This window comes from Schistocerca serialis, chromosome 3 (genome assembly GCF_023864345.2).
Source record: "Schistocerca serialis cubense isolate TAMUIC-IGC-003099 chromosome 3, iqSchSeri2.2, whole genome shotgun sequence".
Taxonomy (NCBI): Eukaryota; Metazoa; Arthropoda; class Insecta; order Orthoptera; family Acrididae; genus Schistocerca; species Schistocerca serialis.
In genome coordinates, this window is record NC_064640.1 from 436,048,888 (window position 1) to 436,070,460 (window position 21,573).

General features: G+C 40.8%; 1 protein-coding gene across 1 annotated transcript in view; it reads right to left on the reverse strand.

The window, feature by feature from the left end:
• The window catches only part of LOC126470323 (dedicator of cytokinesis protein 7), a 283,560-nt gene that overhangs the window by 226,116 nt on the left and 35,871 nt on the right, over positions 1-21,573 (reverse strand). The window contains exons 3-4 of the mRNA XM_050098105.1: positions 17,813-17,991; positions 3,143-3,359 (exon numbers count right to left, since the gene is read on the reverse strand). Coding sequence (XP_049954062.1) covers positions 3,143-3,359; positions 17,813-17,991 — 396 coding nt within the window. The remainder of the gene's footprint in view (positions 1-3,142; positions 3,360-17,812; positions 17,992-21,573) is intronic.

The following is a 21,573-nucleotide window of genomic DNA, read 5'->3' on the forward strand; positions in this document are numbered from 1 at the left end:
AGGTGTTTTGCTCTTCTGTCTGCCCAATATTTCTTCATTCTTTCAGATATTTTCTTTCTTTCTTTCTTCATCTGAGACAACTCTTCCTGTACTCCTTTTATTGATTTTCATTTGTAGTCTGGTTTGCGGGTCTTGCAGTATTCTGGTTTTCTCTGTCTTGTTTTTTAGGTCATCTACTGTAATTTGAAGTTCTTTTATATCTTCCTTAATTTCTGTGATCCATTTAATGTCGCTCTTGCTATTCCACAATTTTTATATTATTTTTTTTACTAATTCTGTTTTCTGGAGTTCTCATCAGATGTCCAAAGAATGAGATGCGTTTCTTCCTGATTGTGCTCATGACTGGTTCTATTTTCTTATATACTGTTTCATTTGATGCTATTCTCCAATGTCCATTTATTTTATACTGTTTATTTATATATGTCCTAATTATTCTTCTTTCTATTTTTAGTATTCTGTCAATTTCTGCTGTATTAGTTGTTTTGAAGATAGTTTCAGCTGCATACGTTATTTCTGGTTGTGTAACTGTTTTATAGTGTTTTAATTTTGCATCTATAGATAGGCTTTTTTTGTTGTATGTAGTTTTGGTAATGTAATTTGCATAATTCAGTTTTTTTATTCTATTTTGCCATGATGGCTTCTCATATAGATTGTATGTTATTATTTCGCCTACATTGTAATAAACTATCACATACAGAAAAAGAACATTCTCCATTTTTCTTGTCTGTAGTGAACAAATGTTAGAATTGAGAAAGTTTTCAAATTCTATGAACAAAAATAGTGTTGCAGTTACATGTGCGTAGACTGCAAAAGGTATCATCTACATATCTAAAAAAATGCAATTTTCAGGACTATTGACTACAGAACAATCCTTGACATCTTACACCCACATATAGCAGACGAAAGGTTAGCCAAAGCTACACCACAAATTTATTGAAAATTTTGAAGAAATGTATGAGAATATTTTCCAGCTTAGCCAGTTTTAGCCAAGTTTTAATGAATCAAATAAAAGTGATCTGAAGAAAATAGGACTACATGGAAACTTAACTAAAATCTCTGCCTGACATACAAGTTCTTGAGTCAATGTATGAAGTTTTCTGAACTGTCAATGTTGTCTTCACGTTTGCTAACCTGAGGACTCAATAGAAAAGCCAGATGTTTCACCAGGTATTATGTTGGACCACAATATTAATAACAATGGCACAAACTGCAGCCCCTTCTTTATGTGTCTTTGATAAGCCATAAAGACTTGGTGGAACTGGTGCTTGTATTCTCAGGATCTTTAAGACATGGTCAAGGAACTGGCTGGTCTTAAGGAGGGAGAATGTCTTTCATGGTATTATTGGAATATTATCATTCAGGAGAGAATAATATGCAGAAATCCACAATAAATGCATCATTTTGACAACATAAGTTATGTTGGAAATAACAACAGTGGTGTTGCTCTTGCCAATAAACATAATTACTAAGTCTGTGTCATCTTTTAAAGTTGTAAGCATTGTCCTCTATTCTACAATGAGATTTAGATGTCTCCCTGGCAAGTTTCAGGACACCCTGCTCAATGGGATATATACAGCAAACAAATTAATATGAATACTGAATGTAATATCAGTAAAGTGTGCAAAAATCAGTAAGTTGAGGGAACCAGTACTGGAGGCACCACCAAGGCTGGAATGAAAGAATTCTGCAATATAAAATACCAATAGTGGCTTGAAACCAGGACAGCTTGAGTTGGCACTGACAACTGCAACTATCCAGGTGCATTTGCCAGCACTTTCATCTTCACTTCGCAAATATGGGCAGGGGAGGGGGGAAGGTCTGTATGTTATTTTCCCCTATGATGACATTCCTCCCCTTCCTCTCCTTCAAGCAGCAGCATATTTGAAGCTAGTTATGGTATACATTGCACTTCTTAATAGGCAAATCAGTTGCTGAAGATGACAGATCACTGCCTTGTGGAAAGATTGTGCAGTTTCTACTTTATCATATAACATCACAGCCAAGAATTTTGTGGTAAAATATTATTACATCAAACAGCCTGAAACAACTCATTATATGCTGTTAGATACTTCTGTCTCTCACAAAACAGTGAGAGTATGTGCCAAATTAAATGTACTCCAATAACACGAGAAATTTCGAATGTAACAATGACGGATAACGTTCAATCACGCACAATACATATGTAAGCTGTTGGCTGAAATCTTGGGGGAGCACTACATGAATATCCCCTTAGGCCAAACATTTGAGTTTAGGTTTCTAGGGTAAAAACAGACAGTTAACTTTCCCTTTATATCTTGCTATTTAGGCAGAGCAACATAATCCAAAAGTTATTGGAAATTTACACCCACCAACTGCAGATTGAATGGTCAAATAAGTAATAGAGCACACATTTTATGAACTATTTTAACCTGGTAGCTTGGAGCTATATTTTATGGGCCATCCTAGATCAGTTCAACTCTAACAACAGAAGAAATGAAAATCAAAGATACTTGTAAATAACAAATTTGTAGAACAACCTAAAATAATGTCTGAAATGACCTAAACACGTTATTAGGGATTTACAAATGTGGAAAGAACTTTCATGCTAAACCAAACACCATAGTGCTACCATCCTATTTGATATTAAACTGTTGACAAACTGCAGCTTCATCCTAGACTTAAGGTATCACTGGATAGCAGCGTGAGCACTGTTGCTGCTAGATTTTTGAAAAAGTAGTAACTACTTGTCCTCCAAGCAACTCTTGTTATCCTTATACAGGAAGTGAACCAATTCTAGTCATCCTAACAAGAAATGATTCTTAACGATCAAATCAGGATCCTCTGTCTTACAATTAGACAAGCTGAGCACACAGTCACAATGATGGAATTTTAAATGTAATGCAAAACAAAACAAAAAAAAAGAATCACTGTTGTGTAATGTTTTATATGTCAAAAGATGGCTCAGTTTTTATAAATGTTCTATATATTTTCTGCAGAAATTAAAAAAAGACTATTTTTACTGCAAAAAGAAGCAACTATAACTGACAATGAAAAATACACACATCATTAGTAAAACTGGATAGGTACGCAAGCTTTGGGTTAAACTGAAAAGTTAATTATTCAAAAGGACTTAACCAACTCAAGATGTCAGCTCATACTTTACCCTGAATACTTCCTCATCAGGAGTACTAGAAGTAGTTGGTTCTTCATAGTCAATTTCAAATTCTTGATGTGGAATTCCTTGAACAACACTCAAACGTTCACCACAACGATCTCGTATGGAACAACTGCTTGAATACTGCCTATAGTTATGTTTCACAAAAATGTAATCAGATGTGTAGCAACGAACGCAGTCACGAACATGTGGTGACAGCTCATCCCTGAAAAATGGTACATCAATAATTTGCTTTGCTTACTACAAATTGTAACAATGGTGCAGAAATAAATTACTCATAAAACAGTAACACACAGCATGCAATGTTAAATCAAAGAGCTCAATTGGCATCATTTAAAAATGGAAGGAATTACAAGAAATAATTTCCTACAAACTCACATTATGGACACAGTTTCTATTTCTATATGGTGTAAGTATGATTTCTCAAGTTAAACTATGAATTAAATACAAAGGAAACAATCACTCAGACAGACCGTGAAGTCTTGCTCTGCACTGGGTGTAAACTATGGCATTATGCAGACGATCAGTATGGTTTTATACTTGCAAGTGGTATGTTGTATCACAGCTGTTCAAGAAGCACTTGCTATTATGTTTATTTCAAATTCTGGCCACCACACTGCATTTGAACACCTTGTTTTGGCTGTGACCTAAATATGTATGCATGTATGGTGGTTTGTACACTGGTGTGCAAAACTTAAGTACAAAAGTAACTTTTTCATGATGTGTCACTGCCAAGTAACATAGATAGCTTGATGAAACTTGAACCATGCATAGAAAGAACTGTTACAAGTATACTACAGTAGGTAAGTAAAAGAAATACGCTATGTAAGAAATGGAAATGATACTTTTATTCAAACACAATAAATAAACTCAAAGCACTATCATTCATGATGGTAGGACATAACAAAAGGTGGGACACAATTCTTAATGCGGTGTGTGATCACCATGGGTGGCAATGCATGCTCTGCAGTGTGCTCCAATGCTGGCCACAAGGTTGATAAGGAGTTCTTGTGTAGGAAGTTCCATTCCTCGACCAAAGTGGTTGACAACTGTTGAATGGTCATTGGCACACATGGACATGCTGCAATATGTCTCCCCAACATATCCTACATGCGCTCAATGGGATGGAATTTGGGGAACAAGCAAGCCAGTCCATATGCAAATATCCTCTCATTTCAAGAGCTCCTCTATCAGTGTAGTCTGATGCAGTCATGCATTGTCTACATCTACATCTCTACATCTATACTCCGCGAGCCACCTTACGGTGTGTGGCGGAGGGTACTTATTGTACCACTATCTGATCCCCCCTTCCCTGTTCCATTCACGAATTGTGCGTGGGAAGAACGACTGCTTGTAAGTCTCCGTATTTGCTCTAATTTCTCGGATCTTTTCGTTGTGATCATTACGCGAGATATATGTGGGCGGTAGTAATATGTTGCCCATCTCTTCCCGGAATGTGCTCTCTCGTAATTTCGATAATAAACCTCTCCGTATTGCGTAACGCCTTTCTTGAAGTGTCCGCCACTGGAGCTTGTTCAGCATCTCCGTAACGCTCTCGCGCTGACTAAATGTCCCCATGACGAATCGCGCTGCTTTTCGCTGGATCATGTCTATCTCTTCTATTAATCCAACCTGGTAAGGGTCCCATACTGATGAGCAATACTCAAGAATCGGACGAACAAGCGTTTTGTAAGCTACTTCTTTCGTCGATGAGTCACATTTTCTTAGAATTCTTCCTATGAATCTCAACCTGGCGCCTGCTTTTCCCACTATTTGTTTTATGTGATCATTCCACTTCAGATCGCTCCGGATAGTAACTCCTAAGTATTTTACGGTCGTTACCGCTTCCAATGATTTACCACCTATGGCATAATCGTACTGGAATGGATTTCTGCCCCTATTGTCGTCCATAAAAATTCAGTCAGGCCGAATTGCACTCTTGAAAAGGTGCACATGGGGAAGGAGCAGAGTGTCACAGTAATGTTGATCAGTGAGTGTACCACATTCAAAGATTTAGAGGTCAGTATTCACATGCAACAATATGCCTCCATAACACCTTGACTAATAAACACCGTAACACCTTGACTAATAAACACCATAACACCTTGACTAATAAACACCATAACACCTTGACTAATAAACACCATAACACCTTGACTAATAAACAGCATAACACCTTGACTAATAAACACCATAACACCTTGACTAATAAACACCATAACACCTTGACTAATAAACACCATAACACCTTGACTAATAAACACCATAACACCTTGACTAATAAAACAATCATATTCAACAATCTTCCTGGGTGCATTGTGAGTTCCCACCTCCTGCCATATGAGGGTATGCCCTACACCAAGAATTCCTTGCCAACCCTGTAGCCAGCATTGGCAGCACACTGCAGAGCATGCACTTCTGTCTATGGTGACCACATATTCTATTAAGAACCTTGTCCTGCTTTTTGTAATGTCCAGGGGACCATCATACCTCTCAGTGACTGCAGTGTAATTACTGTCTTTGAATAAAAGTGTCATTTCTGTTATCCTCATTATGTATTTCTTTCAGTTACCTTCCATACCATACTATAGCAGTTCTTCCTATATATGGTCCAAGTTTCATCGAGCTTTGCTCTTGGCAGTGACATGTCACGCGAAAGTTACTTTCGTTCTTAAGTTTTGCACACCAGTGTACTACACACTTTAAAAATGGCTACACAGCTGAAACTGTACAGTAACGGAGAAGGAAAAAAAAAAAAGGATATTTTAATTCGGCAGAAAATCCTGAAAACTAGCAAAAAAACTCTGCAGAGTTATTACAAAAAAGAGGATTTCTTTCAAAAGCATTCTCATTTATGACAAAATCTGGAAACCTTGTTTGATGGGGAAATTAGAAATAATGATCCACAACAGTTCAGACCAATCTTGTTACCTGCATAGTTTGTTTCTGCTGGGATACATGATTTCAGTGCATCATTTTGAACTATTTACTACCCTCAACACCCGGAAAGTGTTATTTGTTAAACAAAACATACTGTTCTATTAAGGAATAATCAGTTTCTTAAGGACCACAACACAACTTGCATTCTCACACAGTCTTTCCTCTCACCAATTTAGCATACCAGTAATTGTGAGATTATTATAAACACCTCCAGTGGACAGAGAATAAGACAACTGTTACATGGCAGAAATATATTATGGGCAAACGTAAAATTTTCTCAAAGTCTCTCCAGACAGGACAATCCAGGCCAATGTCCCATGTAACAATCAGATCGACAGACAGACAGAAAGCTGAATGAATAGCAGAGCAAACTCAGAAGATATTGTTTCACCTCGCACGAGCAAGAGGTCTGACTCGTAAACTCAGCAACATGAACTCAGTGAGGAGATGACGTAATATCATTCTAACAGCACAGGTTGATTTCACATGAGAGAGTAAAAGTTTCACAAGAATATCTATAGCCCTGATGATGGCAGACAGGTAATAAGCTGAAGCTATGAAAGCCATTCTTTTGATACAGAGGGGTGGTGGTGATCGCTGAAGAGCCCTGAAAAGTAGGCCATGTCAGTCATTGCTGGCTGGGCATAACTTCACTGCTTCAGCAGAGAAATAATAAATACTCAAGCTTCCGCATCTTCCCTTCAATTACGTTGCAGTACACCAGCGATGATGCCGACCCTTCAATGTGCTGCTACCATTCACCAAAATGTCTTCTGCTTTCAAAACTGCCACCTGTGTGATCAGATGTACTAGGTCGCTGTGAGCTGCTGACCTCTCAATCATTGATGAGAAGACTTGGGAGAAGCCTACCTCCAGCATGCTGAGCAGAATTAATAGTGTTTGGCACAATGTTCCCTGTCACAGAATCTGGGAGGAGTGGTAACCACTGCTGCCCCGACTAGTAACTGTAAGCACACATCGACATCCCCAGCCTTCTTAGGTGGAAGAGCTATGCTGTTGTCCTCCTCCACACCGTGCAGAGCTGCTGAGACCCATGCACACCCCTTCAATGTCCATGAGAGTGCTCTGGAGATACACAGTCAATGTCCAGGGCAGCGATGCCTGCTGCATGGACTACTCCAGCCATTAGTGAGACAAGCCACCTACCTGACACCATGTTTATGTGAATGTACACTGTTGGGGCAACACCTTCAGAAGATTGCTGAGACAGTGTCAGCACATTCGGAGATCATGTACTGCACTGTTGTTGGCCTGGGCACCACCACACAGAAGAATCATGATTGTAAACTTTAAAGTAATAAATTCGTGTTCCACTAGTGTTGTATCATTATTGAAAAGTCTGCCAACAAGCCTGCTCCACCACACACTGCACTTCGTCATCCCAACAACAGTATCTGTCATTCCAACAACAGTACTGGTCTCAACCCATGCACTTAAAATTGGTGTCAGGAGATTTTATGTAGTCTGCCACCATCATAGCAGAACCAAGTCTACAGCACCATTGTCATCACCATCTGGACATCCGTCCTGACACAATGCAGTGCAGTGAGTGAGCATTTTCCCGACGGCCTTTCCAATTGTGTTATTGTTTGTGGCCATGTCAAATCGTACTGATTAATTCTACTCTCAGAGTGTCGTTTGTTAAACTGTGGGAATCTGCAGAGTTGCCATTGTTTATAGGAAATACCAGGGAAATGTATTCATAAGGCCCTGAATTGCCTTGGATTATAACAGTAATCTATCAGTTTAATAAGTCACAGCTGCAAAATACTAACACGAATTCTTTACAGACGAATGGAAAAACTAGTAGAAGCCAACCTCGGGGAAGATCAGTTTGGATTCTGTAGAAACACTGGAACACGTGAGGCAATACTGACCTTACGACTTATCTTAGAAGAAAGATTAAGGAAAGGCAAACCTACGTTTCTAGCATTTGTATACTTAGAGAAAGCTTTTGACAATGTTGACTGGAATACTCTCTTTCAAATTCTAAAGGTGGCAGGGGTAAAATACAGGGAGCGAAAGGCTATTTACAATTTGTACAGAAACCAGATGGCAGTTATAAGAGTTGAGGGGCATGAAAGGGAAGCAGTGGTTGGGAAAGGAGTAAGACAGGGTTGTAGCCTCTCCCCGATGTTGTTCAATCTGTATATTGAGCAAGCAGTAAAGGAAACAAAAGAAAAATTCGGAGTAGGTATTAAAATTCATGGAGAAGAAATAAAAACTTTGAGGTTCGCCGATGATATTGTAATTCTGTCAGAGACAGCAAAGGACTTGGAAGAGCAATTGAATGGAATGGACAGTGTCTTGAAAGGAGGATATAAGATGAGCATCAACAAAAGCAAAACAAGGATAATGGAATGTAGTCTAATTAAGTCGGGTGATGCTGAGGGAATTAGATTAGGAAATGAGGCACTTAAAGTAGTAAAGGAGTTTTGCTATTTGGGGAGCAAAATAACTGATGATGGTCGAAGTAGAGAGGATATAAAATGTAGGCTGGCAATGGCAAGGAAAGCGTTTCTGAAGAAGAGAAATTTGTTAACATCCAGTATTGATTTAAGTGTCAGGAAGTCATTTCTGAAAGTATTCGTATGGAGTGTAGCCATGTATGGAAGAGAAACGTGGACGATAAATAGTTTGGACAAGAAGAGAATAGAAGCTTTCGAAATGTGGTGCTACAGAAGAATGCTGAAGATTAGATGGGTAGATCATATAACTAATGAGGAAGTATTGAATAGGATTGGGGAGAAGAGAAGTTTGTGGCACAACTTGACCAGAAGAAGGGATCGGTTGGTAGGACATGTTCTGAGGCATCAAGGGATCACCAATTTAGTATTGGAGGGCAGCGTGGAGGGTAAAAATCGTAGAGGGAGACCAAGAGATGAATACACTAAGCAGATTCAGAAGGATGTAGGTTGCAATAGGTACTGGGAGATGAAGAAGCTTGCACAGGATAGAGTAGCATGGAGAGCTGCATCAAACCAGTCTCAGGACTGAAGACCACAACAACATCATACAACAGTAGCAGCTGCGTATGGCACTTGTTGCAGCTACGTGTGACACTTGTTGGGTTTGGGCAATAGGTGTAACACTGTTCAGTCGCATTGGGTCATGATCAGGTGTAAAAACCAATTGGTTTCATTGTTGTGTGTACAAATTTGTACTGTTGCCCACGGGACTGTCTTCTGGAGCAACCAAGGATCATCACTCATTGTATTTAAGTATGGGGTAGTGATTATTCATGAGTAGCCATGGTGGTGGAACATTAAGTTGTAAGAAGTCTTTGACTGTAGTGTATCTATGTGTCTGCATTGTTATTTTGTGCTGTTCTCTTTTGTTGGGTTTTGTATAATTGTTAGTAGGTCAACAATGTCATTGTCGATTCCACAGATGACTACCCTGGAGGAAACACTGATAATTTTATCAGCTGCAGTAATTCATTTAAGGATAGCACAGCAACTCACGAGTACTAGCATATGCTTCAAATAGTGAATGCATGTAATGCAGCTTTTGATTGAGAAGAGACATGAATTACATTTGAAAAGTAATCATCTGAGACTACACTATGCGAACAGATGTCAGGAATCAAAAGTTGTTGATGCAAAGTAACATAGATTAATGTAAAAGTATCAGCTTGAATATCTTATGAAACTGTGGAGTGCGAAGTATCCACAGTGCCAGATGAAGTAAGTGTGTGCTATATGGAAGCAAATGAGTATAAGCAAGTATTGGTTTAGGTGCAGTAGTATCTATGCCATTTGGTGATAATGGTGGTTATTTTGAGGCTATGGGGTCTGCACCCAGTGTACAAGAAAGTACATGTGCCATTAACTTTTGCATTGTGCAGATAATGATTTTAAGGTACATACTATGGGGAATGACAATATTAGATCTGTTGTGAATGTTCTGGACAGTGGACTAGTACAGACACGTTTATTTCTGAAGGATGCAGATTTGTCACCACTTAGATTGGCATCACTATCTCCAAAGGAAGGGAGGAGGAGGAAGCAGAGAAGGAAAAATGCTTGCAACGTTACATATTGAGTCGACAAGACCAAATCCATTCAGGAACATGTGCCTGACGATCACAGTACATTTTATGATACTTGCAACATTATAGAAAATGAAGGTAAGAAAAGATAATGTTTAATTGTTCTTAAAAGCATAGTCAAATTCAGAGAGACAGTGTTTCAGCCGAAGGAGACAGTTGGAAGTGTTACATTATCACGAAAGTATAGTCACGAAAGCAGAACCACCCAAACTGTACATGGCATCACTAAGAGTCAATGCGCACAAAGTGCTGAATAGCACAAGGAAGTTGGTTGTAAAAAGAAAAGGTACAAAAAAGCATCACATTGCAAGGCATATCCAATCTATAAGTAACTGTAGAATACAAGAGGTAACCAGCTACGTTGACCAGTATGTCGTATGTGGTAGTACTATGAGTAGCAGTTGTGTAAGCAGAGTCTTAGGATGTGTGTGTTGAGAAAATGTAAGGGAAACTTTTGAGTCAAAGACAAAGTTCCACATGATGTAGCAAAAAGTGGTTTAAAAATCCACCAGACTGACACCTTCCCTTGGCAAACATGAGAAATAAATAGTAGTAATAAGGAATACAAAAGTGGATTGTAAACTTTTATTAGAGAATAAGGACTAAACAGAGAATATAAGATTAAGAACAAACAGAACAAAAAATCTTGTGAATAAACTTTTCAAATGTTTCAATAAGAGAACATTGTAAAGTTGTAATCATCTATGCAAAATGCACATTTCAGAGGCAAACTAAGAAAATTTTGGGGCAACTTTTTAAAGGTGAGGGAAATGTTACACAGCAGAAGCATATTATGAGAAAATGTAAAATTTTCTCAAAGTCCTATGAAGCCAATGCAAGTCAGACCAATGCCCCCTGTCATAATCACAAACAGGCAAATAGCCAACAATGCAAACAGCAGAGTAAATCTAGAACACATTGTCTCACCTCCCATGGCCAAGAGGCCTCAATTGTATACTCAGCAACATGACCTCAGCAAGAAGAAGACATAATGTCATTCTAACAGCACAGCTATTTCATAAGAGAAAGTAAAAGTTTCACAAGAACACCTATCAGTCTGTTGATATGGTGGAAAAGCAACAAGCTGAAGCCCTGAATGCCATTCTGGTGAAACAGAGGGATGGTAAAAACTGTCGAGCCAGGGAAAGTAGGCCAAATTTAGTCATCATCAGCCAGCCATAAAATCAATGTCTCAGCCGAGCAGCAATAAATACGCAGGCTTCTGGGCTTTCCCTTACATTACATTGCATTACACCAGATGTGCTGCTACCATTTGCCAAGATGACTTCCGTCTTCGAAACTGCTAGCTGTCTGGTCTGATGTACTCTGTTGCTGTGAGCTGCTGGCCTCGCAACCACTGATGAGAAGACTTGGAGCTTCCACCTCCAGTTTGCTGTGCCCAACTCATGGTGTTTGGCACACTGTCCGCCTGTTACATAATTCTGGGGGGTGCACTAACTGCCGCTGCCCCTGAAAAGTACCCGTAACCAGGCTTCGATATCCCTGGCGTTCCTCAGTGGAAGGGCTATGCTGTCGCTTACGTCCACACCGTGCGTAGCTATCGAGAGATTACCAGAGCACACCCCTCCGATGTCCACAAGTGTGCTCTGGTAATACGCAGTCACTGTCCCAAGCGGCAACAATTGCTGTACGGGCTACGCCAGCTGCCACCGAGACCAGCCACCCAGCCGACGGTGGATTTACGTGTACAGATGCTGCCGGGGAAGTAATCTGTGAAGATTGCCGAGACAGCGTCACTACGTTCCGAGGCCACGTGCCGCACTGCCACTGGCTCGGGCAGTGCCACAGAGAAGGATATGTGATATTAAACTTTAAATTAATAAATTATTGTTCAACTAATGTTGTATTATTAGTGCCTAGTGCACCAACTGGCTCGCTCCACCACACTCGACACACTGTTATCCCAAAAACGGACGAGGTATCGACCCAGGCCCCTATGTAACCAATAACATAATGTGTTCGATGGAAATCGTGTAATACCTAAATCGTAGTGACTTGACACTGATTTCTATTTGGCTTCTGACAAATATGGGCAACATCATTCACATAGCTGCCACGAAATTTGATAAATTCCAGGACCCTCACTAGACATAGCACGAACCTCTGTACAGAACACATTCCTCTGTGATACGTCACGTTTGACCTCTCAATAGCTTTGAAATTTTAAGGGCTATGTACATCAGTGCTTCAGGTACATCGGGCGCAAACTTTCATTAGAAACCAATAAAACTGAATTACTATCTGTGATAATGTATTACCTTTGTCAGGTTTAACACAAATGAATACAAAAGAAGAGTTGGATTTAGTATTAAAATGATTACGAAGCAGACTGCTGAGCTCGGGTATGGTTATGCATATTCTGAAGGTGACAAAGGCTCTGTGTCTTCATAAATCTTTTCCCTAGACTGGTGTTGCATCTTTTCAACACTAACCAAATATTTATCCTAATGAACATCACTCAATAACTGTTTAAGTAAGAGTTAGTTTCTCCAATACTCTGTAACAGTAGATGAAAAAATTGATTCACAATTACATGCAACAGAATGGTGTTCAGACTACTTCACAAGTGTAGAACGATCAACAGGTAGTATTAATTATTTTTGGTTCTAATGGCTATGTTTGTGAACTGTGACTCTGTGGGATAATTATTATGTTAGATTAAACATAAAACAAATAAAAGTGACTGGTAGCAGAAATTACAAATAAATAGGTAGTATTAAACTTCACTACCAGACACATTGAAGGATATTGTTCAGCCTGAAACACATATATCTGAGAAAGAAGGAGGTTCACTTTGATCATGACAAGCCCCAACACACATCCCAACCATTACTGCAAATTCACATAAGCACAGTAACTAATACACGATTAATTTATTATTATTGCTGTTGAAACTGTCGAATGCAATGCTAGGTCAGATGTATAATATTCCTTTGAATATAATTAACAAATTTTATAGACCACTTTTAGGATAAACCATAGTTTTACACTGGGTTAAATGTGTTATAATGCCATATAAATCATGCTCATATGGGTATTTTCATTATTGTCATAGACAGCTGTGTATAACAAAAGATATTGTTACAATTTTAGCCCCATTTAAAAACAGAAAAAAAATTCTATGCTGGTATGACAGACACACAGATTTTGCACAAATCTTAACTTAGTCATAGTACAAAAAATTCAGGATTGAATATGACAATATTATGAAAAGAACACAGCATACAGACGAGATGTTGGGTTGCAGACAGGCACACCAAAAAGACTGCTAAACATGTCATCTTTAGGCCAAAATGCCTTTTTTGAAAACAGACAAGACACACATACATTAATGCAAGCACCACACACACACACACACACACACACACACACACACACACACGACCACTGTCTCATGTTACTGAGGTCAGAGTGTGAGCAACAGTGCATGATGGGGGAAGCAGTCTGGGTGGTGGCGATAGGCCGGGGCGGGGAGGGAGAGGGGTTGCAGGGTAGGGATGGGGGATGGTTAAGTGCTGCTTGTGGGACCAAGCAGGGAAATGGTGGTGACAGAGTAGCCCAGTTAAGCACAGTTGGGAGGTTAGATAGGGGGTGGGGGGACAGAGCTGAAAAGGATATATGTAGAGGAGGGGGCATAAGGGACGGGGGGGGGGGGGGGGGAGACTGTGGGTGTGTTGGTGGAACAGAAGGCTGTGTAATGCTGCCAGGGAGCAGGAAAGGGGGTAGATGGGTGAAGGACAGGGACTGACAAAGGTTGAGGCCAGACGGGTTACAGAAATGTAGGATATATTGCAGAGAAAGTTAGCACCTGCGCATTTCAGAAAAGCTGGCATTGGCAGGAAGGATTCAGAAGGCACAGGCTGTGAAGCAGTCACTGAAGTGAAGAATGTTGTTTTAGGCAGCACAGTCAGTGACTGGGTGGTCCAGCTGTCTTTTGGCCACAGTTTGTCAGTGGTCACTCATGGGGACAGGCAGTTTGTTGGTTGTCAGGCCCACATAGAATGCAGCACAGTGGTCGCAGCTTAGCTCATACATGGCATGACTAGTTTCACAGGTATCCTTGCCTTTGATGGGATAGGTGACACCTGTGACTGGACTGAAATGGGTTGAGGCATTAAGTCTATTACAGGCATAAGGTCAGTGAGGCAAGGGGATGGGAACAGGGGTGGAGCAGGGATGGGCAAGGATCTTGCTTAGGTTTGGTGGGCAGCGGAATACCACTGTGGGAGGGATGGGAAGGATAGTAGGTAGGATATTCCTCATTTCAGGGCACAATGAGAGGCAGTCAAAACCCTAGAGGAGAATGTGATTCAGTTTCTCCAGTCCTGGATGGTATTGAGTCACAAGAGTAGTGCTCCTTTGTGACTGGACAGCAGGAATCTAGGAGGTGGTGGGTGACTAGAGAGAGAGGGCATGGAAGATCTGTTTCTGTATAAGTCTGGGAGGGTAATTCTAGTATGTGAAGACCTCAGTGAGACCTTTGGTATATTTGGAAAAGGACTGCTCATCACTACAGATGCAACAGCTGTGAGTGGCTAGGCTGCATGGAAAGTACTTCTAGGCATGGAATGGGTGGCATCTGTTGAAGTGGGGGTATTGCTGGTGGTTAGTAGGTTTGATATCGACAGAGGTTACTGGTGCAGCCATCTTTAAGATGGAGGTCAACATTGAGGAAGGTGGCTTGTTGGGTTGAGGAGGACCAGGTGAAGTGAATGGGGGAGAAAGTGTTGAGGTTCTTGAGGAATGTGCATAAGGTGTTCTCACTCATGACCCAGACCATAAAGATGTCATCAACAAATCTGAACCACATGAGGGGTTTGGGAATCTGGTTGGTTAGGAAGGATTCCTCTAGATGGCTCATGAATAGGTTGGTATAGGATGGTGCCATGTGGGTGTCCATTGCCATACCATGGATTTGTTTATAGGTGATGCCTTCACAGATGAAGTAAGTGCTGATGGCTATATAATTGGTCGTGGAGACTGGGAAAGAGGTTGTAGGTTCGGATTCAGTCGGGAACTGGGAAAGGGGCTGTTCCATAGCAGCACGGGCATGGGCATTAGGGATGTTAATGTAAAGGAAGATGGCCTCAATAGTGATGAGGGGGGCACCATGTGGTAAAATAACAGGAACTATGGAGAGTCAGTGGAGGAATGGTTGGTGTCTTTTATGTAGGAGGGTAAGTTATGAGTAATAGGCTGAAGGTGGTGGCCTACAAGAGCAGAGATTCTATAAGTGGGGGCACAGTAACTAGCCACAAAGGGACCTTCTGGGTGGTTGGGTTTATGGACTTTACGAAGCATGTAGAAAGCAAGAGTGTAGGGAGTGGGGGGGGGGGGGGGTGAGGAGAGGGAGAGAGGGAGAGAGGGAGGGGGAGAGAGAGAGAGAGAGAGAGAGAGAGAGAGAGAGAGAGAGAGAGAGAGAGAGAGAGAGAGACTCAGGGGAATGGTTCTGGGATGAGCCTAAGGATTTGAGGAGGCCACCAACTCTCCATAGTTTTTGTTCCTTTACCATATGGCACCCTGCCCATCATCATGAACATCACCTCCCTGCACACTAACATCCCTAATGCCTATGGCCTTGCTGCTACTGAACACAACCCTTTCCAATGCCTGCCTGATTCCAAACCTACAACCTCTTTCCTGTTCACCATCACCAACTACATTTCACCCACAATTACTTCATCTTTTAAATGTATCACCTATAAACAAATGTGTGGTACAGCAATGGGCTCCTGCATGGCACTATTCTATAGTAACTATTCATAGGCAATCTAGAGGAATCCTTCTGAAGCGCTCACAATCCCAAACCCTTCACACGGTTTAGAATCATTGGTGATATCTTCATGATCTGGAAGACAGGTGAGGACACCCCATCGAAATTCTCCCAGACCCTCAACACCTACTCCCCCCCTTCACTTCACTTGGTCCTCCTCAAACCAACAAGCCACCTTCCTTGATGTTGCCCTCCACCTGAAAGATAGCTACATCAATACCTCCATCCATATCAGACCTATCAACCACCAGCAAATACTTCCATTTCAACAGCTGCTGCCCATTCCATACCAAGAAACCCCTTCTGCACAGCAAAGCTACTCATGGTCGCCATATCTGCAGTGACAAGCAGTCCCTCTTCAACAAACAGATTTCCCATGCCTTATCTTTCCCATCACCCACTATTTCCCAGAGTTGCACCATCTGGCCACAAAGGAGTACTCCCCTTGTGTCTTAGTACCACCCAGAACTGGATCAACTGGAACACGTTCTTCACCAGAGTTTCAACTACCTCTTCTTGTGCCCTGAAATGAGAAATGTTCTACCCACTATCCTTCCCACCCCTCCTACAGTGGTATTCCATTGCCCATCAAACCTACACAATATCCTCGTTCATCCCTACTCCACCCCTGCTCGCAAACCCTTGTCTCACTGAACATACCCCTGTCATAGACCTTGATGCAAGACCTGTCCCACCACCACCACCACCACCACCACCACCACCACCACCTACTCCAGCTCTGTCACCAGCATCGCTCATCCCATCAAAGGCAGGGCTACTTGTAAAACTAGTCATATGACCAATAAGCTAAGCTGCAACCACTGTCCTGCATTCTACATTGTTACAACTGGTAAGCTGCCTGTTGGCACGAATGGCTACCGACATACCGAGGACAAAAGATGGCTGGACCACGCAGTCATTGAGTGTGCTGCCCAAAACAACATTCTTCACTTCAATGACTGTTTCACAGCCTGTGCCATCTGAATCCTTCCTACCAACGCCAGCTTTTCTGCATTATGCAGGTGGGAACTTGCTCTGCAATATATCCCACATTCCTGTACTTCATCTTTTAAATGCATCACCTATAAACAAATGTGTGGTACAGCAATGGGCTCCTGGCCTCATCCTTTGTCAGTCCCTGTCCTTCACCCACCACTTCCCTGTTCACTGTCCAGAACTACACAGCATTCTGTTCCACCAACACACCCACAGTCTCTCTCTCTCTCTCTCTCTCTCTCTCTCTCTCTCTCTCTCTCTCTCTCTCTCTCTCTCTCTCTCTCTTCCCCCCCCCCCCTCCCCTCTTCTACTTCTCTCCTTCTCGGCTCCCCACCCCATGTCTAACCTCACAACTGACCAACTGCACCTAACTGCCTACCCTGTCAGAACCACGTCCCTGCATGCTCCCACAAGAAGCACTTTACTGTCCTCCACCCCCACACTCCTATCTTTTCCCCTTACCATCCCGACCAACCCTCCCCCTCCAGATTTCTTCTCCCATCATGCACAGTTAGTCACAGTCTGGACTCAGTGGCCAGAGACAGAGGTCATGTGTGTGAACTGTGTTTGCATAAGTGAGTGAATATGTGTGTGTGTGTGTGTGTGTGTGTGTGTGTGTGTGTGTGCGCGCGCTCTCTCACATGCGTGTGCGCGTGCATTTTTGATTTACTTTCAAAAAAGGCATTTTGGCCAAGAGCTCACATATTTAGCAGTCTTTTTGGTGTGCCTGTCTGCGACTCCACATCTCCTCTACATGGTGAGAAGCAATCTATCCTTTTCATAATACTTTCATCACACACATAAGTACATTTTACAGTTGCTCCTGAAAGATATGATAATATGGTGTGTAGCTTACGAAGGCTCCTCAGGTACTACAGGATCCACTGTCCTAATTTTTCGAGGTATTACTACCACCTCAATATCATTTTCTGGAAAATCCAGGACATGGTGCAATGGATCCCGTTCCAGAAGCATTTGATTTAACTGAACAAATTCTTCATAATCCATTGGCTCCACAACGTCGTACAATGATGCCTGTAAATAAATATTGAATATTTAAAAAATATGCACTCAGTTAATATCCATAATTGTTTCATGGTCTTACAGGATTAATAAATGTGCACGTGCTCTCTCTCTCTCTCTCTCTCTCTCTCTCTCTCTCTCTCTCTCTCTCAACAACAACAACAACAACAACATGAATCCTACAGAAGATAATGTAGAAGAATCTATTCCCAACAAACAAGGCTACTGGGTTCTGTGATTATTCCTTATTAACTACATTTATAATCACAGATTCTTCTGATGTACATGTGTTAGGAAATGGCATACAGAGGGCACTGTAATGTATCTTATAACAGGTATTTCAGTTTGCTCAATTTTCTGTATTCACATGCCATCCTTCCTAGACTGTCATGGAGGAAAGGCGAGGTTTCAGTGTTGTCAATTACTTCTGCAACAGAGTACTTTTGGTGAACAACTTTAAGAACAGTTATCAAATGTTGCACATATAAAAATCAAACATAACCTTATAAACAAAGACAAAAAAATCTGATAAATAGACTTTGGGGAACAATAAATGGTAGTTTTACTGCAGGAAAATGCCTAGCTAACACAGTGACAAGCTAAATTAGCAGAGACATAAAAGAAGGGGCAGGGAAACTGGCCAGATCTGAGTAAAATCTGAATGCTGGATTAATTACTGCTGGATGATAAACTGGGCTGGGCCATAGTAAGGTTGCCAGACAGATTCCCAAACATGTTTAGAACAATGTCATGCTGATTTCCTACCTCCACCTCACAAACATACAAACCGTGTAAATACAAAAATACACAGAGTGAGTTCACATGATCCACAGGCAGACAGTCTGAAAGACGTTCGTGCCTTTAGGATTGTAATGTGAAAATACTATTTATTCAACACAAACTATAGTTAATTACACTGTGTAATCATTAACTGCAAAGACACTGTATATCTCATTCATTTGTTGGAAGTTCAGGGACAAAATGTATCAGACAACTTACTAAGCCAGCTCCCCCTCATCCCCAAGTTTCAACGATATTTGCAGTTGAAGCACAGGTGGCACCCAAAATGAGTTGAGACTGGAGGTTTAGTCGAAGAAACAGATTGTGAAGGCACAAGACCAGGTACATCCGGTGCCCTCGTGGTATTGGATATAGGTAGCATGTCGATGTTACCTGGTGGCCCTGAATTGGTGAGACTCTCAGTTGGGTTAAAGGCTGGCTTCAGTCTGTCAACAGGTAATGTGATGGAAGAGCCACTGATGTCAACATTGAATGTTCTATAGTGGTGCCAATACCGTATGTGGGCCATCGTACAGCGGTTCGACATGTTCTCAAATGGCATTACGTCACACGAAAACCTGTTTGCAGGACTGTAGGTCATAGAGAACAGTTGGTTGCTGGTTAGAATATTCTTTTCAAACAGCCAAACAGAGACTGTGAATCTGTAAGCATATAGCAAAGTCTGAGGTTTCAATAATATTATTTGAATCTGCAAGAGACTGATGACCTCAGAAGTTAAGTCCCAAAGTGTTCAGAGCCATTTTTTTTGAATCTGCAGGAAAATCTAAAGAGATTCTGGTCATATATAAAATACACCAGCAGCAAGGCATAATCAATATCTTCACTGCACAATAACAATGGTAATGTTACAAATCCAAGTGTCAATGAAGTGGGGTTACTAAACACAGTTTTCCAAAGTTTCTTTGCCAATGAAGACAAAGTAAATATTCCAGAATTCAAATCGAGAACAGCTATCAGCCTGAGAAACTTAGAAATTGATTTTCTTGGCACAGTGAAGCAACTTGAATCACTTAATAATGCAATTCTCCCAGCACAAACTGTTTACCAATTAGTTTAGTTTCAGAGTATGCTGATATAACAGTGCCATACTTAGCAGTCAGTTGCTAGCTGAAAAATCTGTACACAAAGACTGGAAAGTTGCACAGGTCACACCAGTACTCAAGAAGGGTAATAGGAGTAATCCAATGAATTACAGACGCACATCACTGACACTGATCTGCAGTAGAATTTTATAAACTGTGTTCAAACATTATGAACTACCTCAAAGAATATAGTCTATCTACACATAGTCAGCATGGATTCAAGAAATATTGTTCTTGTGAAACACAACTAGTTCTTTATTCGCACAAAATAATGAGTACTATCAACAGGGGATCTCAAACTGATTACTTATTTCTAGATTTCCACAAGGCTTTTGACACCATTCCTCACACAAAACATCTAATTAAACTGTATGCCTATGGAATGTTGTCCCAGCTGTGTGACTTGATTCACAATTTTCTGTCAGAAAGGTTACAGTTTGTAATAATCGAGGGGAAAGTCATCAGGTAAAATAGAAGTGATATCTGGTGTTCCCCAAAGAAGTGTTATAGGTCCTCTGTTGTTCCTAAGCTACATAAATGATTTAGGAGACAATCTGAGCAGCCCTCTTCGATTGCTTGCAGATGATGGTGTCATTTACTGTCTGGTAATGTCACCAGAGGATCAGAATAAATTGAAAAATGATTTAGACAAGATATCTTTATGGTGGTAAAGTGGCAACTGACTCTATATAAAGAAAAGTGTGTGGTCAGTCACATAAGTACTAACAGAAATCCATTAAATTTTGGTTACACAATAAACTCCACAAATTCAACTCAATAGCTAGTGATTACAATTATGAACAGATTAAATTGTAAGGATCACACAGAAAATGTTACGCGAGAAGGTGAACCAAAGACTGTGTTTTATTAGCAGAACAATCAGAAGATGCAACAGGTCTACTGAAGAGAATGCCTACACAATGAATGGCTATCCTCTTCTAAAGTACAGCTGCAAAGTATGTGATCCTCATCAGACAGGATTGATGGAGGACACAGAAAAAGTTCAAAGAAGGGCAGTTTGTTTTGTATTATTGCAAAATACAGGAGAGTGTGTCACGGATATGATATGCAAGCTGGAGTAGTAATCATTAAAATGAAGGCATTTTTCATTGCGATGACATCTTTTCATGAAATTTCAATCACCAACATTCTCCTCTGAATGTGCCCACCTACATAGGAAGAAATGAGAATCATAATAAAATAAGAGAAATCAGTTCTCGCATGGAAAAACTTGTGTGTATGTTTTTTTCATGCGCAGTTCGAGAGTTGACCAGCAAGAAATAATCTGAAGGTAGTTTGATGAACCCTCTGCAGAGAAGTGATGTAGATGTGTTGGTGAAGAATTCTCCAGGCAATTAAACTGTTCGTCCAATAATAATTCAGCAATTGTCACATTAAACATCATCTTTGAAAGCCATTTGGGAGGCCCAGTACAAAATAGGGATGCCATCAATCCATGTGGTGTTGCATCTAAGTGAGGCCTTTAATTGTTGATGCAGCAATTCCACAAGACCATTTGTATCTGAGTGGTAGGCACAGGTGCGAATTTGGTTGATGTCACACAATGCTGAAAGTGCTTTAAAAAGATATGATTCAAACTGGTTTCCCTGATTGATAGTGATGCAGAGGGATACACCAAAGCATACAATCCACTTACAAAAGGAGGTAATTGCTGCTTTTGCATCGTTAATTCGATAGGCTTCATACCAAA